A 22626-nucleotide genomic window follows, 5' to 3' on the forward strand; every position below is an offset into this window, starting at 1 on the left:
TTACTCCCAAAGGAAGCCCAAAGCAACTGATAACTCTTTAAAAACAGTAGCATTTATTGTGCTTCCAAGTGAGCCACAAATTCAACAAACATTTTTAAAAGGTGACAGCGCCAACAGCTAAAACGAGAATGTTGCTAACAGAAGACATTCTTTCAGCCAGATTCCGTATCTCTGTTACATGAAATTTCCACAACTTTAAAAGGAAAACGTTAAACACAAACAATAGCTTTGAGGATGATATGGAATCAATGTATGTTGATGCCCTTTTAAAAAAGTGATTTGCAGATATGAAACATGCACTGTTTTACGAACAGGGTTTGTTCAGATGGAAGGGGCCTGGGCTGACGGGAGGAAAGAGGCACGGAGCAGAAGTGCAGCCCCACGACGCAGTGCTCAGACGCCGTGAGGAAGAGCAGGCACCAAGTACTCCCTGTCGTGCGTGCGCTCCCACCGCAAGAAAACAAGAGCGGTGCTAGCCCACCTTCTTCAAATGGGGTTTGTGGAGCTTACCGAGCCTCTTCTGGTCTAATTTTGCTTCTGTGATTTTGCATGTCAACAAACCTTTCACTGCGGCAATTTCCTGTCAAAAAGGTAGTTTTATTTTGTCCCCTATTTACTACGCAGGAGCATTTTGGGGACAGGTGAATAAATGGCATGTGTCTAACTTCCAGACTAGAATTAAAGTGGGCTATGACAACAATGCTAAGTATTTCAAAGGAAATACTTCTGATATAGCTAGAGTGAAATAGTCTGGATAACACAATTACCATGTTTCTTAAGCAAAATGGTCAAATTTCAAAAAATCAGAATATCAAATATAATTTACTTAAAAAATACGAGTAAGAAGGTGCTTTGGGTTTTTACATGGTTAAAGGGCAGAAGATCTTGTTAAAAAGAAAATTTTCACTATGAGGATACCACAAAAGACAGCCTCACTCTCCTTTTATGCAGCAGGTCACAGAACACATGACCAGTGTCTACTCTTTTAAATGACACACAGGCGCCCACACCTTTCTCTAAAATGAAAGCTCTGCCTTCATGTTCCCCCAAGCCCCCCACAGAATGGGATTTAAGGGCTGCCAGTGAGGAGGCCAAAGGTCAAACACACGCCTGCCCATTCGACTGCACTGATATCCATCAAGACACTTCTCACACATTAGAGTGCTCTCAAATGTTAATAACTTTCAGACTAAATAATTCGATTTAAATTTTGAACCACTGATCCGGGGATGAGTATCTCTTTTCACAGGTCCCTTAGGTCAGTGGTTCTCCCACTGTGGACCCCAGGGCAACAGCACTGGTTTCACCAGAAAACTCGCTAAAAATGCAAATTGTTAGGATGTGCCCAGACCCACTGAACCAGAGATGCTGAGGGTGGGACCAGCAAGTTGCTGTGAGGAGCCGGCGTCTGAGGGTCGCCGCCCTACACTAGTGTGCTCTCTGTAAGTGAGCGCCAGCGTCTGGACACACGGAAATAAACACTGACTGCGGCAAACTAATTAGATGTAATAAAAGTTTCCCAAGATATTATTTTAAGCAATTTGCCTTTTCCTTAATATTAAACATATTTGACAGGAGTTCTTTTCCTCTCCAACGAAAGGCTGCCCATCAGAGGGACCATGACAGTCTGGTGCACTGGTTTTATAGTTGTGTAACACGAGCTGACATTTATTGGAGCTTCACATGAGATTTCTCCATCAGCGAATGTGTTGGAGGAGCAATAACCAAGTCTGCTGTGTTGGGCAAACACCTACACAGCAGGCCACTTTCAAAGCCATCAGGCAAAGGGGGTCAGTTGAATTTTTTTTTACTGCACGGCCTAATGCTTTAAGAGTGTCTTGATGGAATCAAGGAAATTGGATTGTCCCCCCATTTGCTGGGCTAAAACAAGCCTTTTTTATTTATCCCATTAGAGGAACACAAGAGAAACCTTTTAAATGTCACTAAAAATGTCCCTGCATTGCAAAACCCAGTCAAAAGGGTTTTAATTTTCTCCGAGAACTCTTTAAGTAATGCAGTATGTCAAGGTTTAATAAATTGTAGGTGGGGACAGTTTTCTTTGCAACAGACAACTTTTTTTTTTTTAAACAGGTGCCTAGGCATGCTTAGGCTCCCTGCAGAGGGAGGCCAGGGCCCTGCCTCCGGCAGCAGTCCAACCCCAGTCCAGTAACTGACAACCACAATGGGCTCTGGAAAATAGATGAAACAAATTTTAAGGACACTTTTTAAATAGAAAATAGTTCAGAGCTATTGAAAGTCATGGTTAATCTTTCTATAAGTGATATTTTTTATTGAGCTTTTTGATGATGATGTTCTTCAAGAACTTGGCCTTGAAGAAGCTAACCCTGAAGGCAGAGCAGCAACCAGGCCTTGGGAGAGAGGCACTGCGCAGTGCAGGCCGACACGGCGTGACCCCGGCCTGCAACGGTGTGACCCCCACACTTTACAAAGCTTCGAACACTATAAACATCAGTTAATGCAAACAAGCTGATTTACATGTTACATGGGTTGATATGTTTAGAAACATATAGTAAATTGGTATATATTTACCTTATAAGATCATATATTTAATTTTGACAAATTCGTTGAGTAGATATAACCATTACACATTCTGGGTTTTCGTTGTTGCTGAATTTTCCCTTTTTCAACAGAATACTGCAAGTACTTCCAAATACAAAGCAAAATGTTATAGGCGGGATACCAGAATGGAGGACTTTTTAAAAAATGGCTATCTATAAACGAGGGTGGCTCCTTTTGTAAATTATTACTTTAACAGAAATATTTTTAACCATACTCAAATGAGAACTGTGTACCTTACTCTGTGTCCTATCTCTCACTGAGGGGAGAGAAACTATGCCATACACAGAAGATAATCCCAGGACTCAGAAATAAAGTAATTGAGTTACGTCAGCTGTTCCTCCTTTAGCTCACGTCGGGGCGGATGCTGTGGGGCTCACAACGAGGCAGCCCTAAGGGCGGGGGTGAGGCTGGCTGCCCTGTCCCTTCGCCGACTGCTTGTGCTCTGGGTCTACCCCGTCACCACGCTGCTCCCGAGGGAGGCTCAGCGCAGTGCCCGCGGACAAAAGAAGGGTGGGAGGTAGGCTGGGAAAAAGAAAGCTTATCCTTTTGTGCTGTACAATCAGCTATCATTATACCTTCAATAAATTTGCTTTAATTGTTAATTAAAATTAGTAATGAGAAGCTAGTATCCTCTTTTAATGGAAATTCCAGCTTTATTACTGAAGTTCCTAACACCTTAATGCATTTCACTATTAGTCATTCTATCCTCTCTATATAGGGAGGACTAGGTTTCCACTTTCAGCTGTTTGCAATGAATAACTTGGAAGCTATAGATAAAATTCTGAGTTGTTACGGCCTTGAAGGGCGAGTCGCTGAAAGTCTTCCTAGTCTGTCAACACTGACAGAAGAAATGCCAATTACAACGTGACAAACCAGGAAGCACTGGAGGAAAAGAAGCCGAACACTGGAGTAGGGGGCCTGTTAGGAGATCCCACCGTGAACACGGAATCACTGGAAGACCCTGCATTGGCTCAACGACACTGTCTTCACAGGAGGACCTGCGCTGACCCCCGGGACTGATATTCAGATGAGGAGAGACGCTGAGAACAGGCAGTATTCTCTCTGCTGAAGTGCAAGGATTCTGATTCTGGGTTCTTCTCTTCCTAGGAGATCCATGGAAGGGCTTCAGCAAGCGTATGGACCTATTGGAAGTCTTTGCAAAAATTCCACATGCATGTCCTTTCTCTCGGGTGTGCACTGCTTTCTTCCGTCCTGTCTGAAAAGGTTAAAGAGCCCTGCATGGGGTGGCAGCGGGACAGCACAGGTTAAACAAGACTGCCCGCCAGCTGGTGATTGCCGACACTGGGCGAGGAGCACGTGGAAGCTCATTACACTTACTGTTACAAGTCTGCACATCGTTAAAGTTGTAATTAAAAGGTTATTTACAAAAAAAACTGTTGTGAAAGGAATTCATTATGTACGAACCGATCCTTGATAGAGGTCTGTGGAATTATACTCGTCAGTCTAGGTGAATTGCTAATGTAAGTGACAGCTCTCTTTCCTGACGTCATAGGGTAAGTCCAAATGAAGGCAAGGGACTGAGAGTTTTAGAAAACCTAAGTGTAGAGAAACCATCCATAAGTATGGAAATCTTTCACAACAAAACTTTCAAGGATCCAAGTTACTTCACTTCAGAATTCCTTCCTCTGTTTCACAAAATGTTACAATTTGCCACAAAATCAGGCAATAGGAAGAGAGAAGAGGTAACTGAAAGCGAAGATGACAAAGACAAAGAAGGTGGTGGGCTGGTGCTTGGAGGGGAGGGGGCAAAGGGAAAGGAATGAAGTGGTGGGTCTAATCAAATCACTTTAAAAAGCTCGGCCTCTCACAGCTAACCTTGCCAATCAGAGGAGGCAGGAGCAGGAGCAGCAGCAGAGGCGTGTTTGTGCACATTAAACTTTGTGTGCCCTTGAACCTGCGGTGCACTCCTGCTCTCAAGCAGCCTGGGAAGGCTTCGTAATGCTCACCCTTAGAGAGAACCTTGAATTCCATTAGAAAGCTCCACAGGAAGGAGAAACCCTCGAGTGGCAGCTTGAACCACAGAGACAGCGCATACTCTTTACTGATATTAGAAGTGAGTTCATGGGATTAAGTCTGCAAGTCCTGGAAAATTAGAAAGTATGAACACACTGACAAATGTCACTGTATCAACAAGAACACAAGCTCTCTTCTTTCCTTTTCTTTTTCTTTCTTGTTTTCAAAGAGATGGCAAATATTTAAAACAACGGAACAACAAAGGCTGGTTACTAGGTCTACACTAAAATATAACTGGTCTGGTTAAAATCTGACTAATAAATATTATAATACTATTTATATTATAAAGCATCTAAAGTGCTTTGCCATAAAAGCAGTCACCCATTTGGTGGCCTGGCACATTTTACTCACAAATTACACTTTTCAATAAAAGTATAAAGGTATATACCTTGTCTTTTGTGTCATATCTATTAGGTTATTACAATTCTACTCTGTTCTGTAGTAATGAAAAGATACCTTATATAATTGTACAGTTTTAGTATTACATGTAGGCAGAAGTAAACTCAACAGCTAAGAGAAATTTCTAGTAATTAGAGCTTTATAAAATGCAATAGGCTACTTTGTGAAGTGAAATGTTCAAACAGAGAAGCTAGCTGGCTTGCTCAGCCTTTGAAAGTTTAGTGGAGAGAATTTCTGACCAGATGACCTTTGAATTCCTTTCCACCTTTCCAATTTACAATCAGGCTTTAGTCAAGGCCACGCAGTTAGTGGCAGAATAGAAACCGGAATCTAGGCAGCTGGACTCCAAGTCTAGTCTTTCTGCACAGAGGGTTATAGCCCCTCCGGTGACTTCCGGCAGGACATATGGGAGCGGGGCTAGCTGGGGCAGGAAGCAGCAGTGGGCACGGGGAACAGGTGGGCCCCAGGGCGGTCAGTGGCGGGCAGGCCATGTGGAGCTCTAGCTGACTGCTGCCCCGTGGGGATGGGCCCAGGGCTGCTGTATTTCCAGGTTTTTCAAGAGAACCCTAAAATCTGTATTTTTATGTGAAATTTACTGGCAGCAAACTTCAAATAAACTGTGGGTGACACTATGAGGGCCAAACCAAAACAGATGTCTGGGCAGCACGCACCCCACTCCAGTTTGTGACCGCGACACTCTCCTCAGACACTCCTGTTCCAACAGCCGATTTCTAAAAACCCTTCTCTGGGGTCTTCAAACTGATCCGCATCCTTCTGGAAATACACAAACCTAAACCTAAAGCGTCAGCTTTACATTCATTATAGCCTTTTATGTACACAGCCGTATTTTGCTCCAGCTTTTCAAGACCGCACTTCTGCCACTACGGTGGCAGCACTAACTTGGCTTTTCTAGGACGGACGCTGCACTGTGGTCTCACTGTTCACCTAGGTCCTCGATAACCACCGACTCTTCCACCGATGGTATTTGTGCGCAATCAATCTCGATGCATGTGCATATGAGCGTGGCCCATAAATATTCTCTAGCACTTGTTTTACAGAAAAATCACCTTTTCTTTGAAAAATCATTTTTCCTGAGTTATCTTATTCCTATCTTTCAGGCATTATTAACCACTCCATAAGCAGTATATCAGTCTGATCATCACAAAAGCAAGCGGGACCATTTCTAGGCCTTACTCTGTTGACTCATTTGTTACTTCGGGTAATTCTTTCACCTTTAATTCATCCTCATAATGTGACATTTAGAAGAACATTTTAGACTCAGCCAACATGAAGCACAGCCAAATATATTTTATAACATGCATACATTTAAATAATAAATCTCAGAAATCATCCATGAACCTCCACTTCAACATTCAAACAAGTTTTAAGGAAGATGACTGATCCATTTCTTCAGTTCAATGAGGAAGAATTGCCTGCCTTTTAAAAAAGTTACAGAATTATAGAGTCAATCCAATTCTGAGCGCACAGTCATCTTTAAAGTATGTGAAAGGTTGTAATTCAGCTGCAGGTAGCTAAGATGTTCAGAAACGTTAATGGTGAAGAAGGTGAATTGCTTGGGGATAAAAAAACAGTTCCTTTGTTTTCAGGCTTACGATAATGTAAGATGTCAACAATTTCTGGTTTATTGCAATAGCAGGAGAGAATGTAGCCAGGGGACCATTAAGAAGGAGCAATTTACTATACTGGGACATAACACTTTGACAGTGTCCTATAATTCAGTTAGATGTAAAAATAAGATGACACTGGGTGTTCTGTGAACTCAAAGTAATTTGAACTTGATTCACACTGTACTGTGAGCCAGTTGTTCATTCTTAGATACAAACTTAGCAAAAGGAGTGAGTATTCAATAGGAAAAATGACAGAGAAATATAACTTATTAAAGAAAATTATGAGCTGTGAGAAAAGGAGCATGGATTAAAAGTCACGCTGAAGGGGAAAACCTGGTAAACAAAATCACATCTACACAGGACTATTTCATTATAAATACACTATTAAGGACATGCAGAACTTCTTACTGTATTCCTCACAAAACGTGTCAGATGGCTGTGAATTCTAAAAGCACCGAGTCAGTGTGACAGAGTGTGTGTGTGTGTGTGTGTGTGTGTGGAGGGGGGGCGGTGGGGTCTGCCACCAACACTTGGAGTGTGAACTCCACTTTCCCACTCACTGGCTGTGTCCTCCAGCAGTTCTCGGGGCCTCTCTGACCTCGGGCCTCTCGGCTGTGAAATGTGGACAGTGCCACACAGGGCTCTGATAGGGATGAAATAAGCTGGTATGTGTAAACTTATTCTATGGCATAGGGAAAAGCGATAAAAATATTTCACCTTTAAATACCAATTTCATCGTCTTTATCCACGATTTTTAGACTTCCTTGCATTGACACGTGTTTCTCTGTTAACTGCATTTTTTTGAGATGTAGAGATTTCTTTGCATAAGGGTCTAAATACATTTGTTTTATTAGTCAAGAAATATTTGTAAATGCGAAGTATTTCATTTAGTATTAAATAATACTAAAGGTTTGGTATTCAGCAAGGACCAGACTTAATCTCTATCTTCATAATCCATTATAGGAGAACTTTTTCTTGAAACAAAATCTTATTCCGAAGCCTAATCTTGAAACAGGTCAAAGACGAAGTGGGGAGGGAAACTCCCAGGTACCTCTGTGGGGACTCGCAGAGCACTCTGAAAACCACCAAGCTGGCAGATAGGCCTCCCCCAGCATCTCCGTTTCCAGGACAAGAGTACAAATGGGTGTCTCCAGAATCCCTCTCCCCCCACCCCCGGTTCCATCCTGCATCATCACAAAGGGGCTCGAATACACGAGTACAGACACCTTAGCTCCCAAGTCCAAGTTCAGTCCATTTCCCCACTTCCCACTGCCGTGCCCCCGGTCCCCGGCCCCTGGCCAGGCCCAGACGCGCACACAGCAGGAGCACGATCTCCCCTCCAGCCGGGTCCTGGGAGTGACCTGGGCTGTTTGGACTGGTCTCTATGCAAGCCTACTGCATTCCTAGTGACAACCTCTTGGGAACCGAGGTCCTTCTTCTTTAATTTTATCTTCCTTGGATAGGGATTTTTCTACCATGCTTTCCCGAACTCAGGGTGGATAGTCTCTGACTACATTAGATCCCAAGTGACCCATTAAAAAATACACCTTTGGTCCCCTAATCTTCCATCAGAGAGGAGTTGTTTTATCATTATTTTATTTTGGTGTGCACACGAACTTACAAAAAATAGGTAAGCTCCAAATGAACAAAGGTTCCAAGCTGCAGAAACACACTGGAGAACGACATCATGCTGGACTGCCTTGTTTCTGTTGCTGTTCAGTTTTTATCCCATGCGCATAAACTTCACCCTGCAATCCAGCTGCACTTGGAAGGGTAAGGGAAACACGGAACCCGAGGAACCGCGGCGAGAGCACGAAGGTTAGAGAACAGTCCCAGCAGGTGGGGATGAAGGGGCGCTCTCCTGGGCTACGGAAGGAATGGCCTGGTGGTTAGGAGGAAACACGAGTCTAATTTATGAGAGTTGTCCACAGGCAGCGACGGTGATCTTCTTGCTGGTCCTGCCATTCCCAGACCCGCAGGGCTCCATGGCTGCCGCCACATCCACGCCGTCTTTCTCGCTTGCCAGCCGACCACTCAGTCTCGGCGCTGCAGATGAAAAACTGGGGACCGTTCGTGTTGGGCCCAGCAGTTGCCACGGACGAGATGCCAGGACCTGTGTGCTTCAGGATGAAATTCTCATCATCAAATTTCTCCCCGTAGAGGGACATGCCGCCTGTGCCATTGCGGCGTGTGAAGTCGTGAATCTCGGAATAAAACCACGGAAGCGGGAAACTTTATAACCAAATACTTTCTCCCTAGTGCCCAGATCACGAGTTTTCTGCTGTCTTTGGAAGTCTGCCTGCAAAGAGCTGAAAGGAGACGCCGTCCAAGGACTTGCCCTCCATCGTGATGCCAGACCACACGGCGGGGCTGACCGTGGCTGGGCGGGGCTGACCGTGGCTGGGCGGGGCTGACCGTGGCTGGGTGGGGCTGACCGTGGCTGGGCGCCGATGCCTCTGGGGCAGCGGCGTCTGCAAGGCACCTTGTCGCTTGTTCTGCTTAACAATCCGCTACAAAGCCTTGACGTTTCCACTTTAGTTTGATAAACTAACTGAAAGCTTACCAATCAGGGATCATTTGTTATTGGAAAACCTGGATTCGAACCTTGACATTGCAGCAGCTGTGTGACTTTGGATTATTATGTGGAAAAATTCATCTCACAGGATTATTATAAGGAAAAAGAGACCACTATATAGATACATCCTGCACAATTATTTGCAAAATAACAAGTGCTCAGCCAATAGGATTATATGTAAATATGTAAACCCCTCCTTTAAAACTGAAATCGTATCTGGTAATTATAAAGAGCTGTTGGTGATCCATACAGGAATGGGTTAGTTTCCTCTGACTGTCTCTGCCCTACGTCCTGCTAAAGAGGGGTGACAATGAAGGGCTGGCCGGTGAAAGTCGGGTTTGGAATGACTAACCTGGCACTACAGACTCATGTGAAGACATTTCATAAATTTGAGATTTTCATCTTCCCAACACCCCTCAGCCCCAACTCGCCTACTGAATCATAATTTCTGGAGCTGAAGCTTACTTTACAAACTATCTACGGTTAATCCTGGTGATCCATATTCAGGAACTTCTGAGATACCCAAAGTGAGCTCACCCCCTTCCTAAGGTGAGAGACACTAGACGACACTGCTGGCTCACGGAGGCAGGCCTTCGAGAGTCAGCCGTGAAGGCTGAGGGCTGATTCGTAGGTGAGAACTACTGGAGCACGGGTGGCAAATACAAGGCCCGTGGGCCGAATCTGTTCCTCCACCTTGTTTTATCCGGCCCAGCACTGTTTCTACCTGGCGGCCAGCGCCGAGCTCCTTGCCCCCAGAGTTAAGGAGTAGTTACATTTACACAGCCCTAAAAGTACATTCGGCCCCCAGTGAAAATGAGTCAGATACTCCCGGACTAGAGGTTTTTGATAACAGAATCACTTAGATACCGAGGTAGCAGTTAGATTGTGACATTTAAGGAAGACTGATCTGTCATAATTATGCAGGATCAAAAAAGTCACGTTAGTGAGCCGCCACCACAACACTCGGACGAAGGACTGGCCGTCTGGACCAGGTCATGTCAGTGAACACACGACACGTACTGTGAAGCTCCCCACCCCTCACAAGGCTGGTGACTGCGGATTCTAGTGGTCGCTCGCCCATCAGATGGTAGCTGAGGCGCAGTGGCAATACTGTTACTAATGATAGGTGGAATGCAAAGTTTTACACTAATTAAATAATAATTATTATTATGGATAAGCAATAATATAACACATAAAAGAACAGCTAAGCTTTTGACAACGGAGTAGAAATTAAAAGTGTGAACCCAATGGGATAAGGGCAACCTTTCCTGGTAACACACCAGCCTAATGGTTTTATTACACAGGGCTCTTTCTGTTGTTTTTTTAATGAAAATATGTATATGCATATGTATATACATAGAAATATGTATATACATATTTAATCACTGGTAACATTTTGCCATGTTTTCTTTCTTTTAACCTTTCTTATCTTTTTTTGTTGAAGTAGGTTACAGAAATTATAACCATCAAGATATCTTGTCCCTAAATGTATCAGTGAGCACCTAAGAACAAGGAAAATTCCTACACAACCACAACACCATTACCAGACTTAAAAAAGCTAACACCAACTCCTTGATGCTAATGTGGGCATAACGTGGGCCTCTTTAACTTTTACAGTTATAAACAAATCAAGAGAACATGGTCTTGTGTTATGCCCTTCCCCCAAAGCAATTCTATACTCTTTTTGAATTATTAATGGGAAAGTTAGCTCTCAAGATTAATCAACTTTGCAAATCCTTTGGCTCTTGCTGGCAATCTGATAGAAACTCCTTTGTCACTTTAAAAAAATGTGTCACTAGGGCATGTTCATCAGGTAACACCAAACAGAAGGCACTGGAGTTTCACACGTACTGCTTCCTTAAGACTTTCAAGAGTTCTTGAAAGTAGCACTTCCTTCCAAGTGTCACGGGTGAGGATTGAACATCAGCAAGAACCATGGCATGCTCAAGACTGCCCTGAACAGAACCAGGACCTCTGGCCACTGTCAGATAATCTGTCACTATAAGCTACTTGTATCCAAGCCAGATATTTATTGCTATTGATCTGCCTGGTCCTAGCAAAAGACTTTTGTTCTCCCAGACCGGGACTTTGACCTCAATTAAGTTATGAATTTCAATCCGATAGACTGCTCCACTTACCCTACTGCTCTCCCTGACTGGATTAATTAGAATTAGCTAGGCCGAGAGTCACCCCAAGCTCCTCATGGATCATGTTATTTTAATAATAAATAAAGGAACAGCAGCAATGTACAAGAAGTATTTTGAAAGATTGCTCATCTAGGAGCATCACTCAGGACCTGCCAATATCAATTTCTCTGACTTTGATGACCTCATTTACTTTTTACTTCTTTTCCTTCACTGGAATTTCCCCTTTTATTTCAGCTCTCTACACATGTTCTTTGCATAGAGAATCAAAGTGCTACCTGTCATTTTCCCACATTGCTTACTTTAGGGTTTCATTAGAGAGTAACACATCAAAACAATCATTTGCAAAAATGTAACTTAAAACATTTAATAATCACAGAGCATCAAGAAAAAAATACTATCATCTAACAAAAACACTAGTCTTTAGCTAAATGCACTTTTCCTATAGCTGGTTAATGCATTAAAACAGTCAAATCAGAATGTCACTGAGAAGGCGATATGTGAGCTTGGTAAATACGTGCAAATATATTTATTTTTTATCCATAACCCATTGGGGCAGGTTACACACTGAGCAATGAGAATTCTAAATCTTGTTGATATCAACAATAACTGGCGGGATCAGGATTTGCTACATATACCATTCTAACTTTATGACTTACCCCCATATATAAAAATTATTTTAAAATATAAAGAATATTATATAAGAATGCCCACATTCTGGGATGTAGCATTTGGTATTTGATACTGAAATTGTAACATTTTTAGAAAGTATTATAAAGAGAATCCTAAAAACTATTTGTATTATCAACTGATGTTTTTGACAAAGTAAAAACCCTTTTACTTCTTTATTAAAATTTTGAGTTTTGAATGGCTCTAGAAACTATTAAGCAAAGAATTAACTGGAATGCCCAGGGAAGTAATAATTTTAATATTGAAAGCAGGGCACAATCAAACTCCGCCCTCAAAATACCAAGAATCCAATGTTCGTTTGGAAGGCACATTCTAAGTGTAAAAGGATGTGCCATCACATTGTAAACCAGGGACTTGTCCTTTAAAAAGGGAAGTGTCCTTGTCAAATAATCTTGTGGGGAGGAAACAGGTATACATGAAAAGACTCTGGTAAGAACATATAAAACAGCCGTATATTTTATAAGCACAGCTGTTGGGTTTAAGCCCCACCCCTCACTTCCCCCACTACCACGTGCCCCCTCCCTGGGTTCTGCAGACTGCGTAAAGCTCAATTCATTTCAAGGAGAAGTTTTACGTTTCCCTTGGAAAGGTTCTAGGCTTAAGTACTAGTAAACATTTCTTCCTCAGCACCCAAAACACACTAGTGATCCAGGGAGGAAGGAAAACGGGTCCGAGGGCTGGACTCCACAGAATCAGGAATTAAAGAAGGAATCTGAAGGCTAAGGCTATTTTCATAATGATCCACTCGGCAGGAAAAAGAGATCAAATGACAGAATGTATTGTGTTCTGGCAAAGGGCGTCTGTTTTCGCACCTGACTTTCATTAATTGCATGCTCTTAAGTGGAATTAAAGCAATTCTCCTGCAAATCATACAGGTGATTTAACACATTAGCCCAGGCTTTCCAAATGACCCCTTAATTAGGGTCACAGGGACAAAACGTGAGGGAAAACAGGAAAACTCAACATATTTACACCTTTATTTACAGTTGAAATATTTTCAATTATAGACCATGACTTATCATATAGATGGTATGGAACTACATTAAAGAAATCAGAGATCTAAAAATCTCAAACATTATTTGAAGAACTTATAAACAGTAAACAGTTTATGGCAACAAAGATCAAATATTTAAGAATAAATTTAACAAGAAATGTGCAAAACCTGTATGAGGAAAAAACTTTACTGAAATACACAAACATGACTTGATTAAATGGAGAAATAGCTCCTATACTTGGATAGGATGACTCAACATTATGAATGTCAGTTCTCCCTAATTTATAAATTCAATGCAATCCCCTCCCAAAATACCAATAAGCGATTTTATGGAGTCATACAAATTGATACTAAAGTTCATATAAAACAAACAAACACTCAAGAATAGCCAGGGAAACATTTGAAGAGAAACACTCTGATGGAGAAATAGCAGTTCTAGACATTAATATCTATGAAGCCTCTTTTGTAAATAATTGTATTATTGCATGAACTGATGAAGAGACTGTTTGAATAGACTATGAAGTCCAGAATTAGACCTAAATGTAAGACAAAGCGGCATTTTGAATCACTGGGGAATGGACTTCTAAATAAATAATGCTGGACAACTGGGAAGCCATTTGGAAAAAGACAAAGTTAGGTGCATCTCTCACAACCATACATTTAGATGTATGTGATACAAACCATACAAATGTGCAATAACAAACGATACAAACTCTAGAAGAAAACACAGGTAAATTCCCCTTTAACCTTGGTGTAAGAGAAAGCTTTTTAACCAAGACTTAAAATCCAGAGGTGATAAACAGACAGATATGACTACATAAAAAATTTTATATGACCAAAGATACCATAAACAAAGTCAAAATAAAACTGGAAAACTAGGGGAAAATACCTGCAGCAAATACCACAGAAGGCGGCTAATATCTTTAATATATAAACAACTCTTAAAAATCGAGCTATGATAGGCCAAAAACCTGATAGAAAAACGTGAACAGACTATACGAAAAAGGGATGTAAAAATGACCTTCAAACCTACGAAAACAAGTAACAACTCACACACGCCAACTACAACACACTGAGGTCCCACTTCCCCACCAGCTCGGCCAAGAACTCAGAATGTGACAGCGCGGCACGCTGACGGGACTCGTGGAGAAGGCTCTCGAACACTGTTACTGGAAAGGCGTTTGGTGTGACCCTTCCGGAGGGAAATCTGTCAACACCCAAAAAAACTACACGGGCACCTACCCTTCGGACCCAGCAATGCTACTTTCAGGAACCTGCACCAGAGGTACAGTGTCACTCTGTGTGGGAATATCTTTCCTCGTTTCAGGCTCCATAATACTCTCTGGTCTCTCCTTCAAGTGTGTATGTCACGTGGCACCTGGCCAGCCCACTACTGTGCTGTCCTCCCCAGGGAGGGAGCAGGGTTCCATCCACCGCAACACGAGAGGGTGCGGGTAGGCAAACCGCCCTGCTGGCGCGGACGACCAGCGCCCACTTCTGAAGCTGATCTGGTTCTGCCTCTTCTCTGTGTGAGCGCAGCACCGCTCCCCCCAGAGCTCGACCGTGTTGTGTCTTCCTCGGCGACTCTGACACCACGGTGCAAGGGGCAGGAGTGTCTGTCCTTCTCTTTCTGGTGGCTGGCACGGTGATGGCCTTTGCTATGCTGCACGTGGCTGGAGTCCTCCTTGGGACCCGTACTCAGTGCACAGTACCCTACGCCTGTGGGACTGATAACCGATGCCCAGAACTCTACTCAACAGTCGGGTCCAGACAGAAAGTAACCTTTCTTTGAAGAGGTTTCTTTGGTGACACACACACACACACACGATTATGGAATAATGGTCATTCCTCTAATGGTATTTGCTTTTACTAATATTAAATTTATTCCCCACTTCTATTCTGTGCCTTTCTTCATATACAATGACTTTTTTCCAATGTGCAATTATAGTCGTCTTTCTGAAACTATTTTAAATGGCAATTAAAGACAGCATAACTCTGAACGTAAGTAAAGTGACAACATTAACAACTAAAGACTTAACTGAAACACGGGCAGTGACATCACCTGGGTAACAGTGATGTAAGACATCTCGATCTGAAGAAGCTGAAGTGTAAAAGAAATCACCTTATAACTGACTTAATGTGACATAAAATTAGTTTAATGTCACTCCAACAGGAATTCCATGGCCTCTAGGAATGGCTACTGAAAAAGGTAAGATAAATCTAAACTAAAAATGCCCCTCTTGAGAGAAAAATTGTTGAAAAACAAGAAAAACTGGAAGAATACATTAAGTGACTACACGACCGTGTTGAAAACATGACATTTCATTCAAGCCTTGTTTTATTTAAGTAATTTGTGTGTAATTGTATATCCTAGCCCAAAATTATATATCCGTGTGTGTTTATGTATCAAGTGCTTTCTGGAGCTACTCCTAAATGCAATGATTTATATTCCCCAAATCTTCAAGGAAGAGGACACTCGGAAAGATGTATCTTCTCAGTCTCTCTGGATTTACCTTACAGCCTCTCCTATTTTCTCACATATAACATGTATTCCACTGTTGGCCTCAGTTAGATAAGCTATAAAAAACAATAAAAACCTTTCTGAAAAACACGGAATGGCACGAGAAAGTGGTCACTACTTAAGCGAAAAAGAAGCACGCGAACCACACGCGTGACTGGCACCTGGCTCGGGCAGGGTGGAAGAAGACCGCCAGACTACCTTTCCCGCCGCCGCCGCCACCCGGCTGGGTAAACTGGAAAAGAGACGCACACATAAGGACACCCGAGAGTCCTGGGAGCCGAAAGGACGAGTGAGCTAAACCACAAAGCCGTTCTGCGGACAGCGGCCCCTCCTGCAGCCTCCGCAGCGGGACACTGGCTGACCCTACGCCCGGGCTGGGGCTCGACCGTGGCGCGACTGGGTGACTGCGCTGGGGGAAATACAATCAGCAGAACTTCGGAAGGCTGGGTGGGGGCGGCTCAACAAGGCAAAACGTCCAGAAGTCCCAAACACAAAGTACTGCCCTCTTGCACGATTTATTTTAGGGATTCGGGGGCCGTGTGGGAAGCCAGAGTTTCCAAAAACACACACAAGACTGCTCTGCTGTTTTGCTGTGTCCGAAAGACACAGTCCTCCCTGAGGAAGAGGGCCTGCCTCCAGCCCCGATCCCAGGCTGAACACCCCCCTGGGTGCGAGGCAGGAAGCTGGAGAACGACGCTCAAGGCAGAAACGTCGGACTGCGTCTTCCCCAGTCTTCCCGGCCTGGGAGGCAGAGACCCGCAGGCTCAGGAGCAGAAGCCCTAACGAAGCTCCCGGAAGATACGTAGTAGGGCAGCAGAGGCAGGCCAGCTCCGACTACAGCTCCAGCCCGGCCCCAGCCAGCTCAGGGCCTCACCGGCCTAAGGTGCCAGCCCCTCAACCTGTATATCTGACAGAGAATATGGGGTACCCTCTTTTGGGGAAAACAACACTGACTTCAGTTTATGGTCCTTTATACGTATGTGCAACATGCCGTAACCGCTGTGGAATACAGCGCTTCCTCTTCCTTTCTGGCACAGTAAGTTCTGCACCCATCAGATGATGCCGGGGAGGTGGTGCCTCTGCGCGGTGGGAGGGCAGTGGAGAGGAGCGCTCCCATGGGCCAGAGCACGGTGGCAGAGCCTCACTGGGGGGAGGAGGAGGACACCCCCTGCAGTGGCAACAGCCCAGCGCGAGGCGTCAGAGCTCACGCGGGACGAGGAGGATGTCCACACAGGAAGACGGCCCAGTACGAGTGTCAGAGACCGCGAGGGGTGAAGGAGACAGCCCCACAGAGGGCGGGCCTTGTGCTGTTGCGTGCTGAAGCCTACGCTGAGTGAGGAAGGCACTCGCATGGCAAAGTGACCCGACTCCAGGAGGAGCCAGGAGGGCACCCTCCAGAGAAGTGGTCGGGCGGACTGTTAGAGCTGCGGTAGGACGAGGGCATCCATGCGGGAGAGGGGGATGGCAGCGGGAGAGACGGGTACCCCCGGGGAGACTGACCAAGTACGTCAGCACGACAGCACACCGGGGGCCAGGCCCCTCACTGTCATCAGAAAGGGAGTCACAGAGACGGAAGGAGAAAACCAGATGAAGCAATCCCGTGGCGCCGCACTGGGCTAAAGAGCAAGTGTTAATTTGAAAATACTGAAATTCTCCGGAGTAGGTTCTTCTATCATAACAGAGCCAAACTAAAAATGAAAATAGAAAGAAAACTGCTGGCAATTAAACAACACACATCTGGGTAACCCACGATTCAAAGAAAAAAGTCACAGTAAAAATTACAAATGTATTTTGACTAGAGGATAATAGATCAAAATCTGCTAAATGCATTTAAAGCAGTGCATAAAGAGAAATTTATACCTCCGAGTACACCTGTTAGAAAAGAATAGTTGGAAATCAATGATCTAAGCTTCCATCTCAAGAAGCCAGAAAAAGAACAGCAAAATAAACCCAAAGAAAGCAGAGGGAAATAATACAGAGCAGAAACCATGACAGACACCAAAGCACCACGGAGACAACCAACAAACTAAAAGCCCATCCCTTTGAAAAGACTAATAAAGCTGACAAACCCTTAGCAAGAACAATCAGTAAAAATAACAATATCAGAAACTGAAAAACGAGATATCACCACACACCCTAAGAGACACTAAAAAAATACCAAGATAATATTAGGAATAACTGTAAGTCAATATTTTACAACTTAAGATGAAATGGACAAATCTTTGAAAAACTCAACTTATTAAAACTGACAAAAGAAAAACATTAAAAAAAGTGAACAGTCTTGTATCTGTTGAAGAAACTGAGCATGTACTTTAAAGCTTTCCCAGGTCAGATGACCTCACTGGTGAAGTCCCCCATGGACAATATTAATTTATCTGTAGTATTTGGTACTGAATGTCTCTGCACAGGTTTTAAAATGGTTGACCCAGGTGTCACTGTGTGCGTGCGTGCGTGGAACTTGGTGCTGTTTACTGGCACCGCCGCTTTACCTCCTGCCGACGGCAGCAGGCAGTGCTTCCCTTCCCCACCAGGGCGGTGCCAGAAGAGAGGGATTAAAAGAAAAATGCCAAAAGCGCGGATTCCGGTAGTCCTCTCATTTGTCCCACTGCTAAGACCATCACCCAGGCACACCCCCAACCTCCTCCCTTGCACTCACACCTGCCAGGTGTCTGTCACGAAATGTTGTCCCTTTGAGGTCAGCACTGTTGGTGCTTCCGACCCCGGTTCCACCCCCAGAAAGACTTCAGACAGGTGTGAGGATGGCAACACGAATCGTCAACGATGATTTGATGATTTAGTGATCAAAGGGGCTGGCCCTGAGTCCGTTCTACCCCATACCAGATTATGCTCCCAAAGAACTTTCTGTGGGTTTTCCCCACCCAGTAACAACAACAACAAAACGGGCTCAGGGTCTGAATAGACATTCCCCAAAGAATATGTGACAATGGCCAACAAGCACATAGACGATGCTCAGTGTCACTAACCACGGGGGAAGAGACATCGAAACCCGCACGAGATGCCAGGGGCTGCACCGGCACAGCGGTCATCCAAGGGGAAACGGGATCCCTCATACACGACGGCTGCGGGGGATGTAAGAGGGACCCCGGTCTCTTCGAAAACCACAAACAGGTCCTCAAAAGTTTAAACGCACAGTTACCATACGACCCAGCTACTCTGCTCCTGAGAAAGACTGAACAGAAATGAAAATATGTGTATATGCCCATGTTCAGGAATGTTCTCAGGCGCCTTATTCATAATAGCCAAAACTAAAGGGAAAATACCCCTAAAAACTAGATGCCTATCAACAGCAGAATGGGTAAGTGGTGGTATATGCTTGAACGAAATGTGAAATGTTACACAGCAGTAACAGTAAAGGAACAAACGGTATTTGTAACCGCATGCATGACTGCCGCAGAAGCTATACTGAGCTACGACGCCTGATCGCAAAGAATGTATGTTATGTGACTCCACATGTTCAAGTTTCAGGAGGGGGGAGAAGTAACGAATCGATGTGAGAGAAGTCAGAACGACAGGCGCCTCAGAGTGGGAGCGGGAGGACGGACAGTGACAGAAGTGGGTTAGGAAGGACTCTCTGGGGGTTCTGCAAATATTCTAATTGGATGGGCAATAGTTGCATATATACAATGATGCCCACATATATGTTACTTTGGTCAAAGTGGTGGCAAATAAAATGAAAAAGTACATGTATATAAAATGCATTAAGTTGTATCCTTAAGATTTTTGTACTACACGTGCCTCAATGAATGTGTTTTATATCCCCATTATTTTAAATAATGAAGGAGACTACTCTATGTACCGTATTGCACCAAATATCTTTAAAATGTTATATAGGTGTGAGCCGGGAAAATAAAGATGAGAACGAAAGGTACTCAGGTTTCACAGTGGAAAGGTCAAGAGTGTGGGCTTTGGAGGCAGAATGGCAGGTTCCGATCTCCATTTCATCACTTAACAGCTCTGTGACTTCTCAAAGCTCCGGCTTCTCCATCAGCGGAACACAGAAAATAGCATACCTGCCTGGGGTGGATGTGATGACTAAAAGAAACGATACCCGTAAAATGCCTGGCACGCTGTAAATACTAAAGCACTGTTTTACATCTGCCCCTGCCCCCACGTAACAGAATTACAGATGGTTTTTTTTTATTGCTGTACGCCTTACTCGTGGTTTGTTCATTTTTTCTCGGATGATCGAGAACTCAATTCCAATCTATGGACCTCAATTCCAATCTATGGGAAGCTACCCTGCAGGCAGCCATCGGAGCCTCCTGAGCTGGTCGCTGACCCAGTCCACAGCAGTCTCTGCTGGCGGCGACGGGCTCGGAGGACCTGGGGAGGAAGAGACCTGCCCAGGAGCAGCGGGGCGGCCTCGGGGTGGGGGCCCGCGGTCTTCATTTCAAGCCCCACAACAGCCAGGTGAAATCTAGGACTGTCGTGCCCCCCATTCTGTTGTGTTTTAGTACTTAAAAATGGCATCTGAATTTGGTGACACCCAGGGCACAGTGCAGATGCCTAACACGACCAATTCTACCTTTCCCTCCACCCCGCTATTTCCTTAATGCTACTTTACAATAAATCCGAGAAAACCTAGCAATAAATCTTCAGCATTCAAATACTTTTTAATGTGCTTTGGGAATAGCTTCAGCCTTTCTCCAGGGCTTGAAAGATCAAAGTTACTCACAGGGTCCTGGGGGGTATGTGTGTGTATTTAACCCATACCCTAACCTGAAATGTGGTTAAGAGCCCAGCTTCCAGAGTTGAACCAAAAATCAATACCAGGCAGTGGGAAAGACAAAACTGGGTCCGTGATACTGCCAGATAACAGATGAAATCCATAAAGGATCTTTCTGAGAAATAAAATGAAAAGTTCCAATTCCATCAGAGCCCCGGAGCGTAGAAACTGCAGGGCAATAACAGTATGGAAGGTACACTGAAGGGTAAAAATGACAGAAAACACAGCAGACTGTGACATATCTCTAATTACTACTCAGTTGCAGGCTAATGGTAAAAATGAGTCTTCAGATAGTTGATAACATCAGCCTGTCTCAGCTGGGTTAGCAACCGAGATCTGTGGCCACACAAATACTTCTAATACAATTGATTTTCTCTTTTGGCAACCGATAGGCCAGTCAATAATAATTCTGTTTAAGAAAGACTGAGTCATGAGAGAGATGAACCTTTACTTGCATTTATTATGTTTGTATTGTCTATATTTTAAAAGAGTTTTCAATAGTAAAACCAAAGAAGAATTTACAAGGGGAAAGATATTCTGAGAGCTAATTTCCAAAAGCCCTCTGACTCGAGAGCATGTTAGCACCCAAACCGACAAAGCCCGAGTCCCCAGCTGAAACTGGACCCTGTGAGTCAGGACTGTCGGCAACAAAGGAAAATCTGGGGTGGCTCAGTATAAAGTGGTCATGTGACTATGAAGAGAACAAGGAAAACACTGGCCAGGAATGTAGTCCTAACTGACCCATCCCGAAAACCTGCATGGAACTCTCACTTTGCATTAAAGCTGACATTCAGTGAAGAGTGCCTTATACAGCCACATGAGGCAGTTTTTGGATTGTCTGCCTTATATTGCCCAACAAACAGAATACAGGAAACCCACAGGCAAAAACCTCAGGCTATGCCTAACTTGGGGACATTTCCCTCCAAAACACTCCGAAGAAAACCAAAACACTGAGTTAAAAAGATACATGCACCTCTATGCTCATTGTAGTGTTACTTACAATAGCTAAAATATGGAAGCAACCCAAGTGCCCGTCAACAAACGACCGAATAAACATGACTCAGCCACAAGAAAGAATAAGGCCATTTGCAACAATATGGATGGACCTAGAGGGTACTATGCTAGGTGAAGTAAGTCAGAGGAAAATAAATACCATATAATTTCACTTATAAGTGGAATCTACAGAACAAAATAAACAAACAAAACAGAAACAGTTCATAGATGCAGTGAACAAACTGAAGGCTGCCAGATGGGAGGGGGGTGGGGACGATGGGTACAAAGGTGAAGGGACTAAGTACAAATTGGTAGTTACAAAACAGTCATGGGAATATAAAATACAACCCAAGGGAAATAGTCAATAATATTGCAATAACTATGTGTGGTGCTACTTTGCAAATTACATAATCACTTCAAAAATTATATAATTGTCTAACCACTATGCTATATACCTGAAACAAATATAAAATAATATTGAATGTCAACTGTAATTTAAAAACAAAATACTTTTAAAATACTGCCTAGCAATCCAAATGAAAGAAAAGACACAAGGGCACTAGTAGTTTGTTTCCTTATTTTTTTTTTTTAATCAGTGATGGCGGCGGAGGTTGGGGGAAACAGGGGTGTGAAAGATGATTTTAGAGTTCACACAGAAACATAAATAAGCAAAAACAACAGGAACAATTCCAATCCAGTAGGGAAGGAATCTATCCTGAAAGATAATACAGCGTATTTTGAAGCTACAGTGCTTAGAAAGGCACAGCAGAAGCCCACGCACAGAAAAGCACAGCAGCGGTGCAGAGGAAGAGCCCAGGAACACACCGAAGGGAGACAGGCAGTGACTGCTCAGTGGGCACTGGGTGTCCTCTGGGGGATGAGCGTGTTGTGGGGCAGGACAGTAGTGATGGCTGTGCGACACCATTAGAATCAGCAATGCCACTGACGTGTACACTTTACAATAGTTAGTGGTGAATTTTATGTTACGTGCATTTGACCTCAGTTTTTCAAACAAGCTCCCTCTTCATCACTCTTACCTGGGAGTTAATATCAGCTCTATGTTGTAGCAAGACTGTAACTAGTTCCTTATGTCCCCGGTCACATGCCCAGTGGAGCAGAGCTCTGCCCTAAAACACACAGAGAGAGAAACACATTTGTTATTATAGCTGAGGGGGGGGGCATATACAAGACACGATGTTTTAAGAAAGACAAAGTAATATGGAAAACTGGGTTAACTGTTCTGAGAATGACTGACAGAAAATGCTCCGTGGGAAAAGCAGCGAACTTTCTGGACCGGATTGGAAACCCTGAGCTCCACCTG

General features: G+C 43.8%; 1 protein-coding gene across 1 annotated transcript in view; it reads right to left on the bottom strand.

Moving 5' to 3' along the window:
* ACBD6 (acyl-CoA binding domain containing 6) overlaps positions 1-22626 on the bottom strand; it is a 130376-nt gene that overhangs the window by 38863 nt on the left and 68887 nt on the right. The window contains exon 6 of the mRNA XM_045838780.1: positions 22343-22432. Within this exon, the coding sequence (XP_045694736.1) occupies positions 22343-22432 (90 nt within the window). The remainder of the gene's footprint in view (positions 1-22342; positions 22433-22626) is intronic.

The sequence above is a fragment of the Phyllostomus hastatus genome, unplaced genomic scaffold (assembly GCF_019186645.2).
Source record: "Phyllostomus hastatus isolate PE091 unplaced genomic scaffold, TTU_PhHast_1.1 phas_contig_283, whole genome shotgun sequence".
Classification (NCBI taxonomy): Eukaryota; Metazoa; Chordata; class Mammalia; order Chiroptera; family Phyllostomidae; genus Phyllostomus; species Phyllostomus hastatus.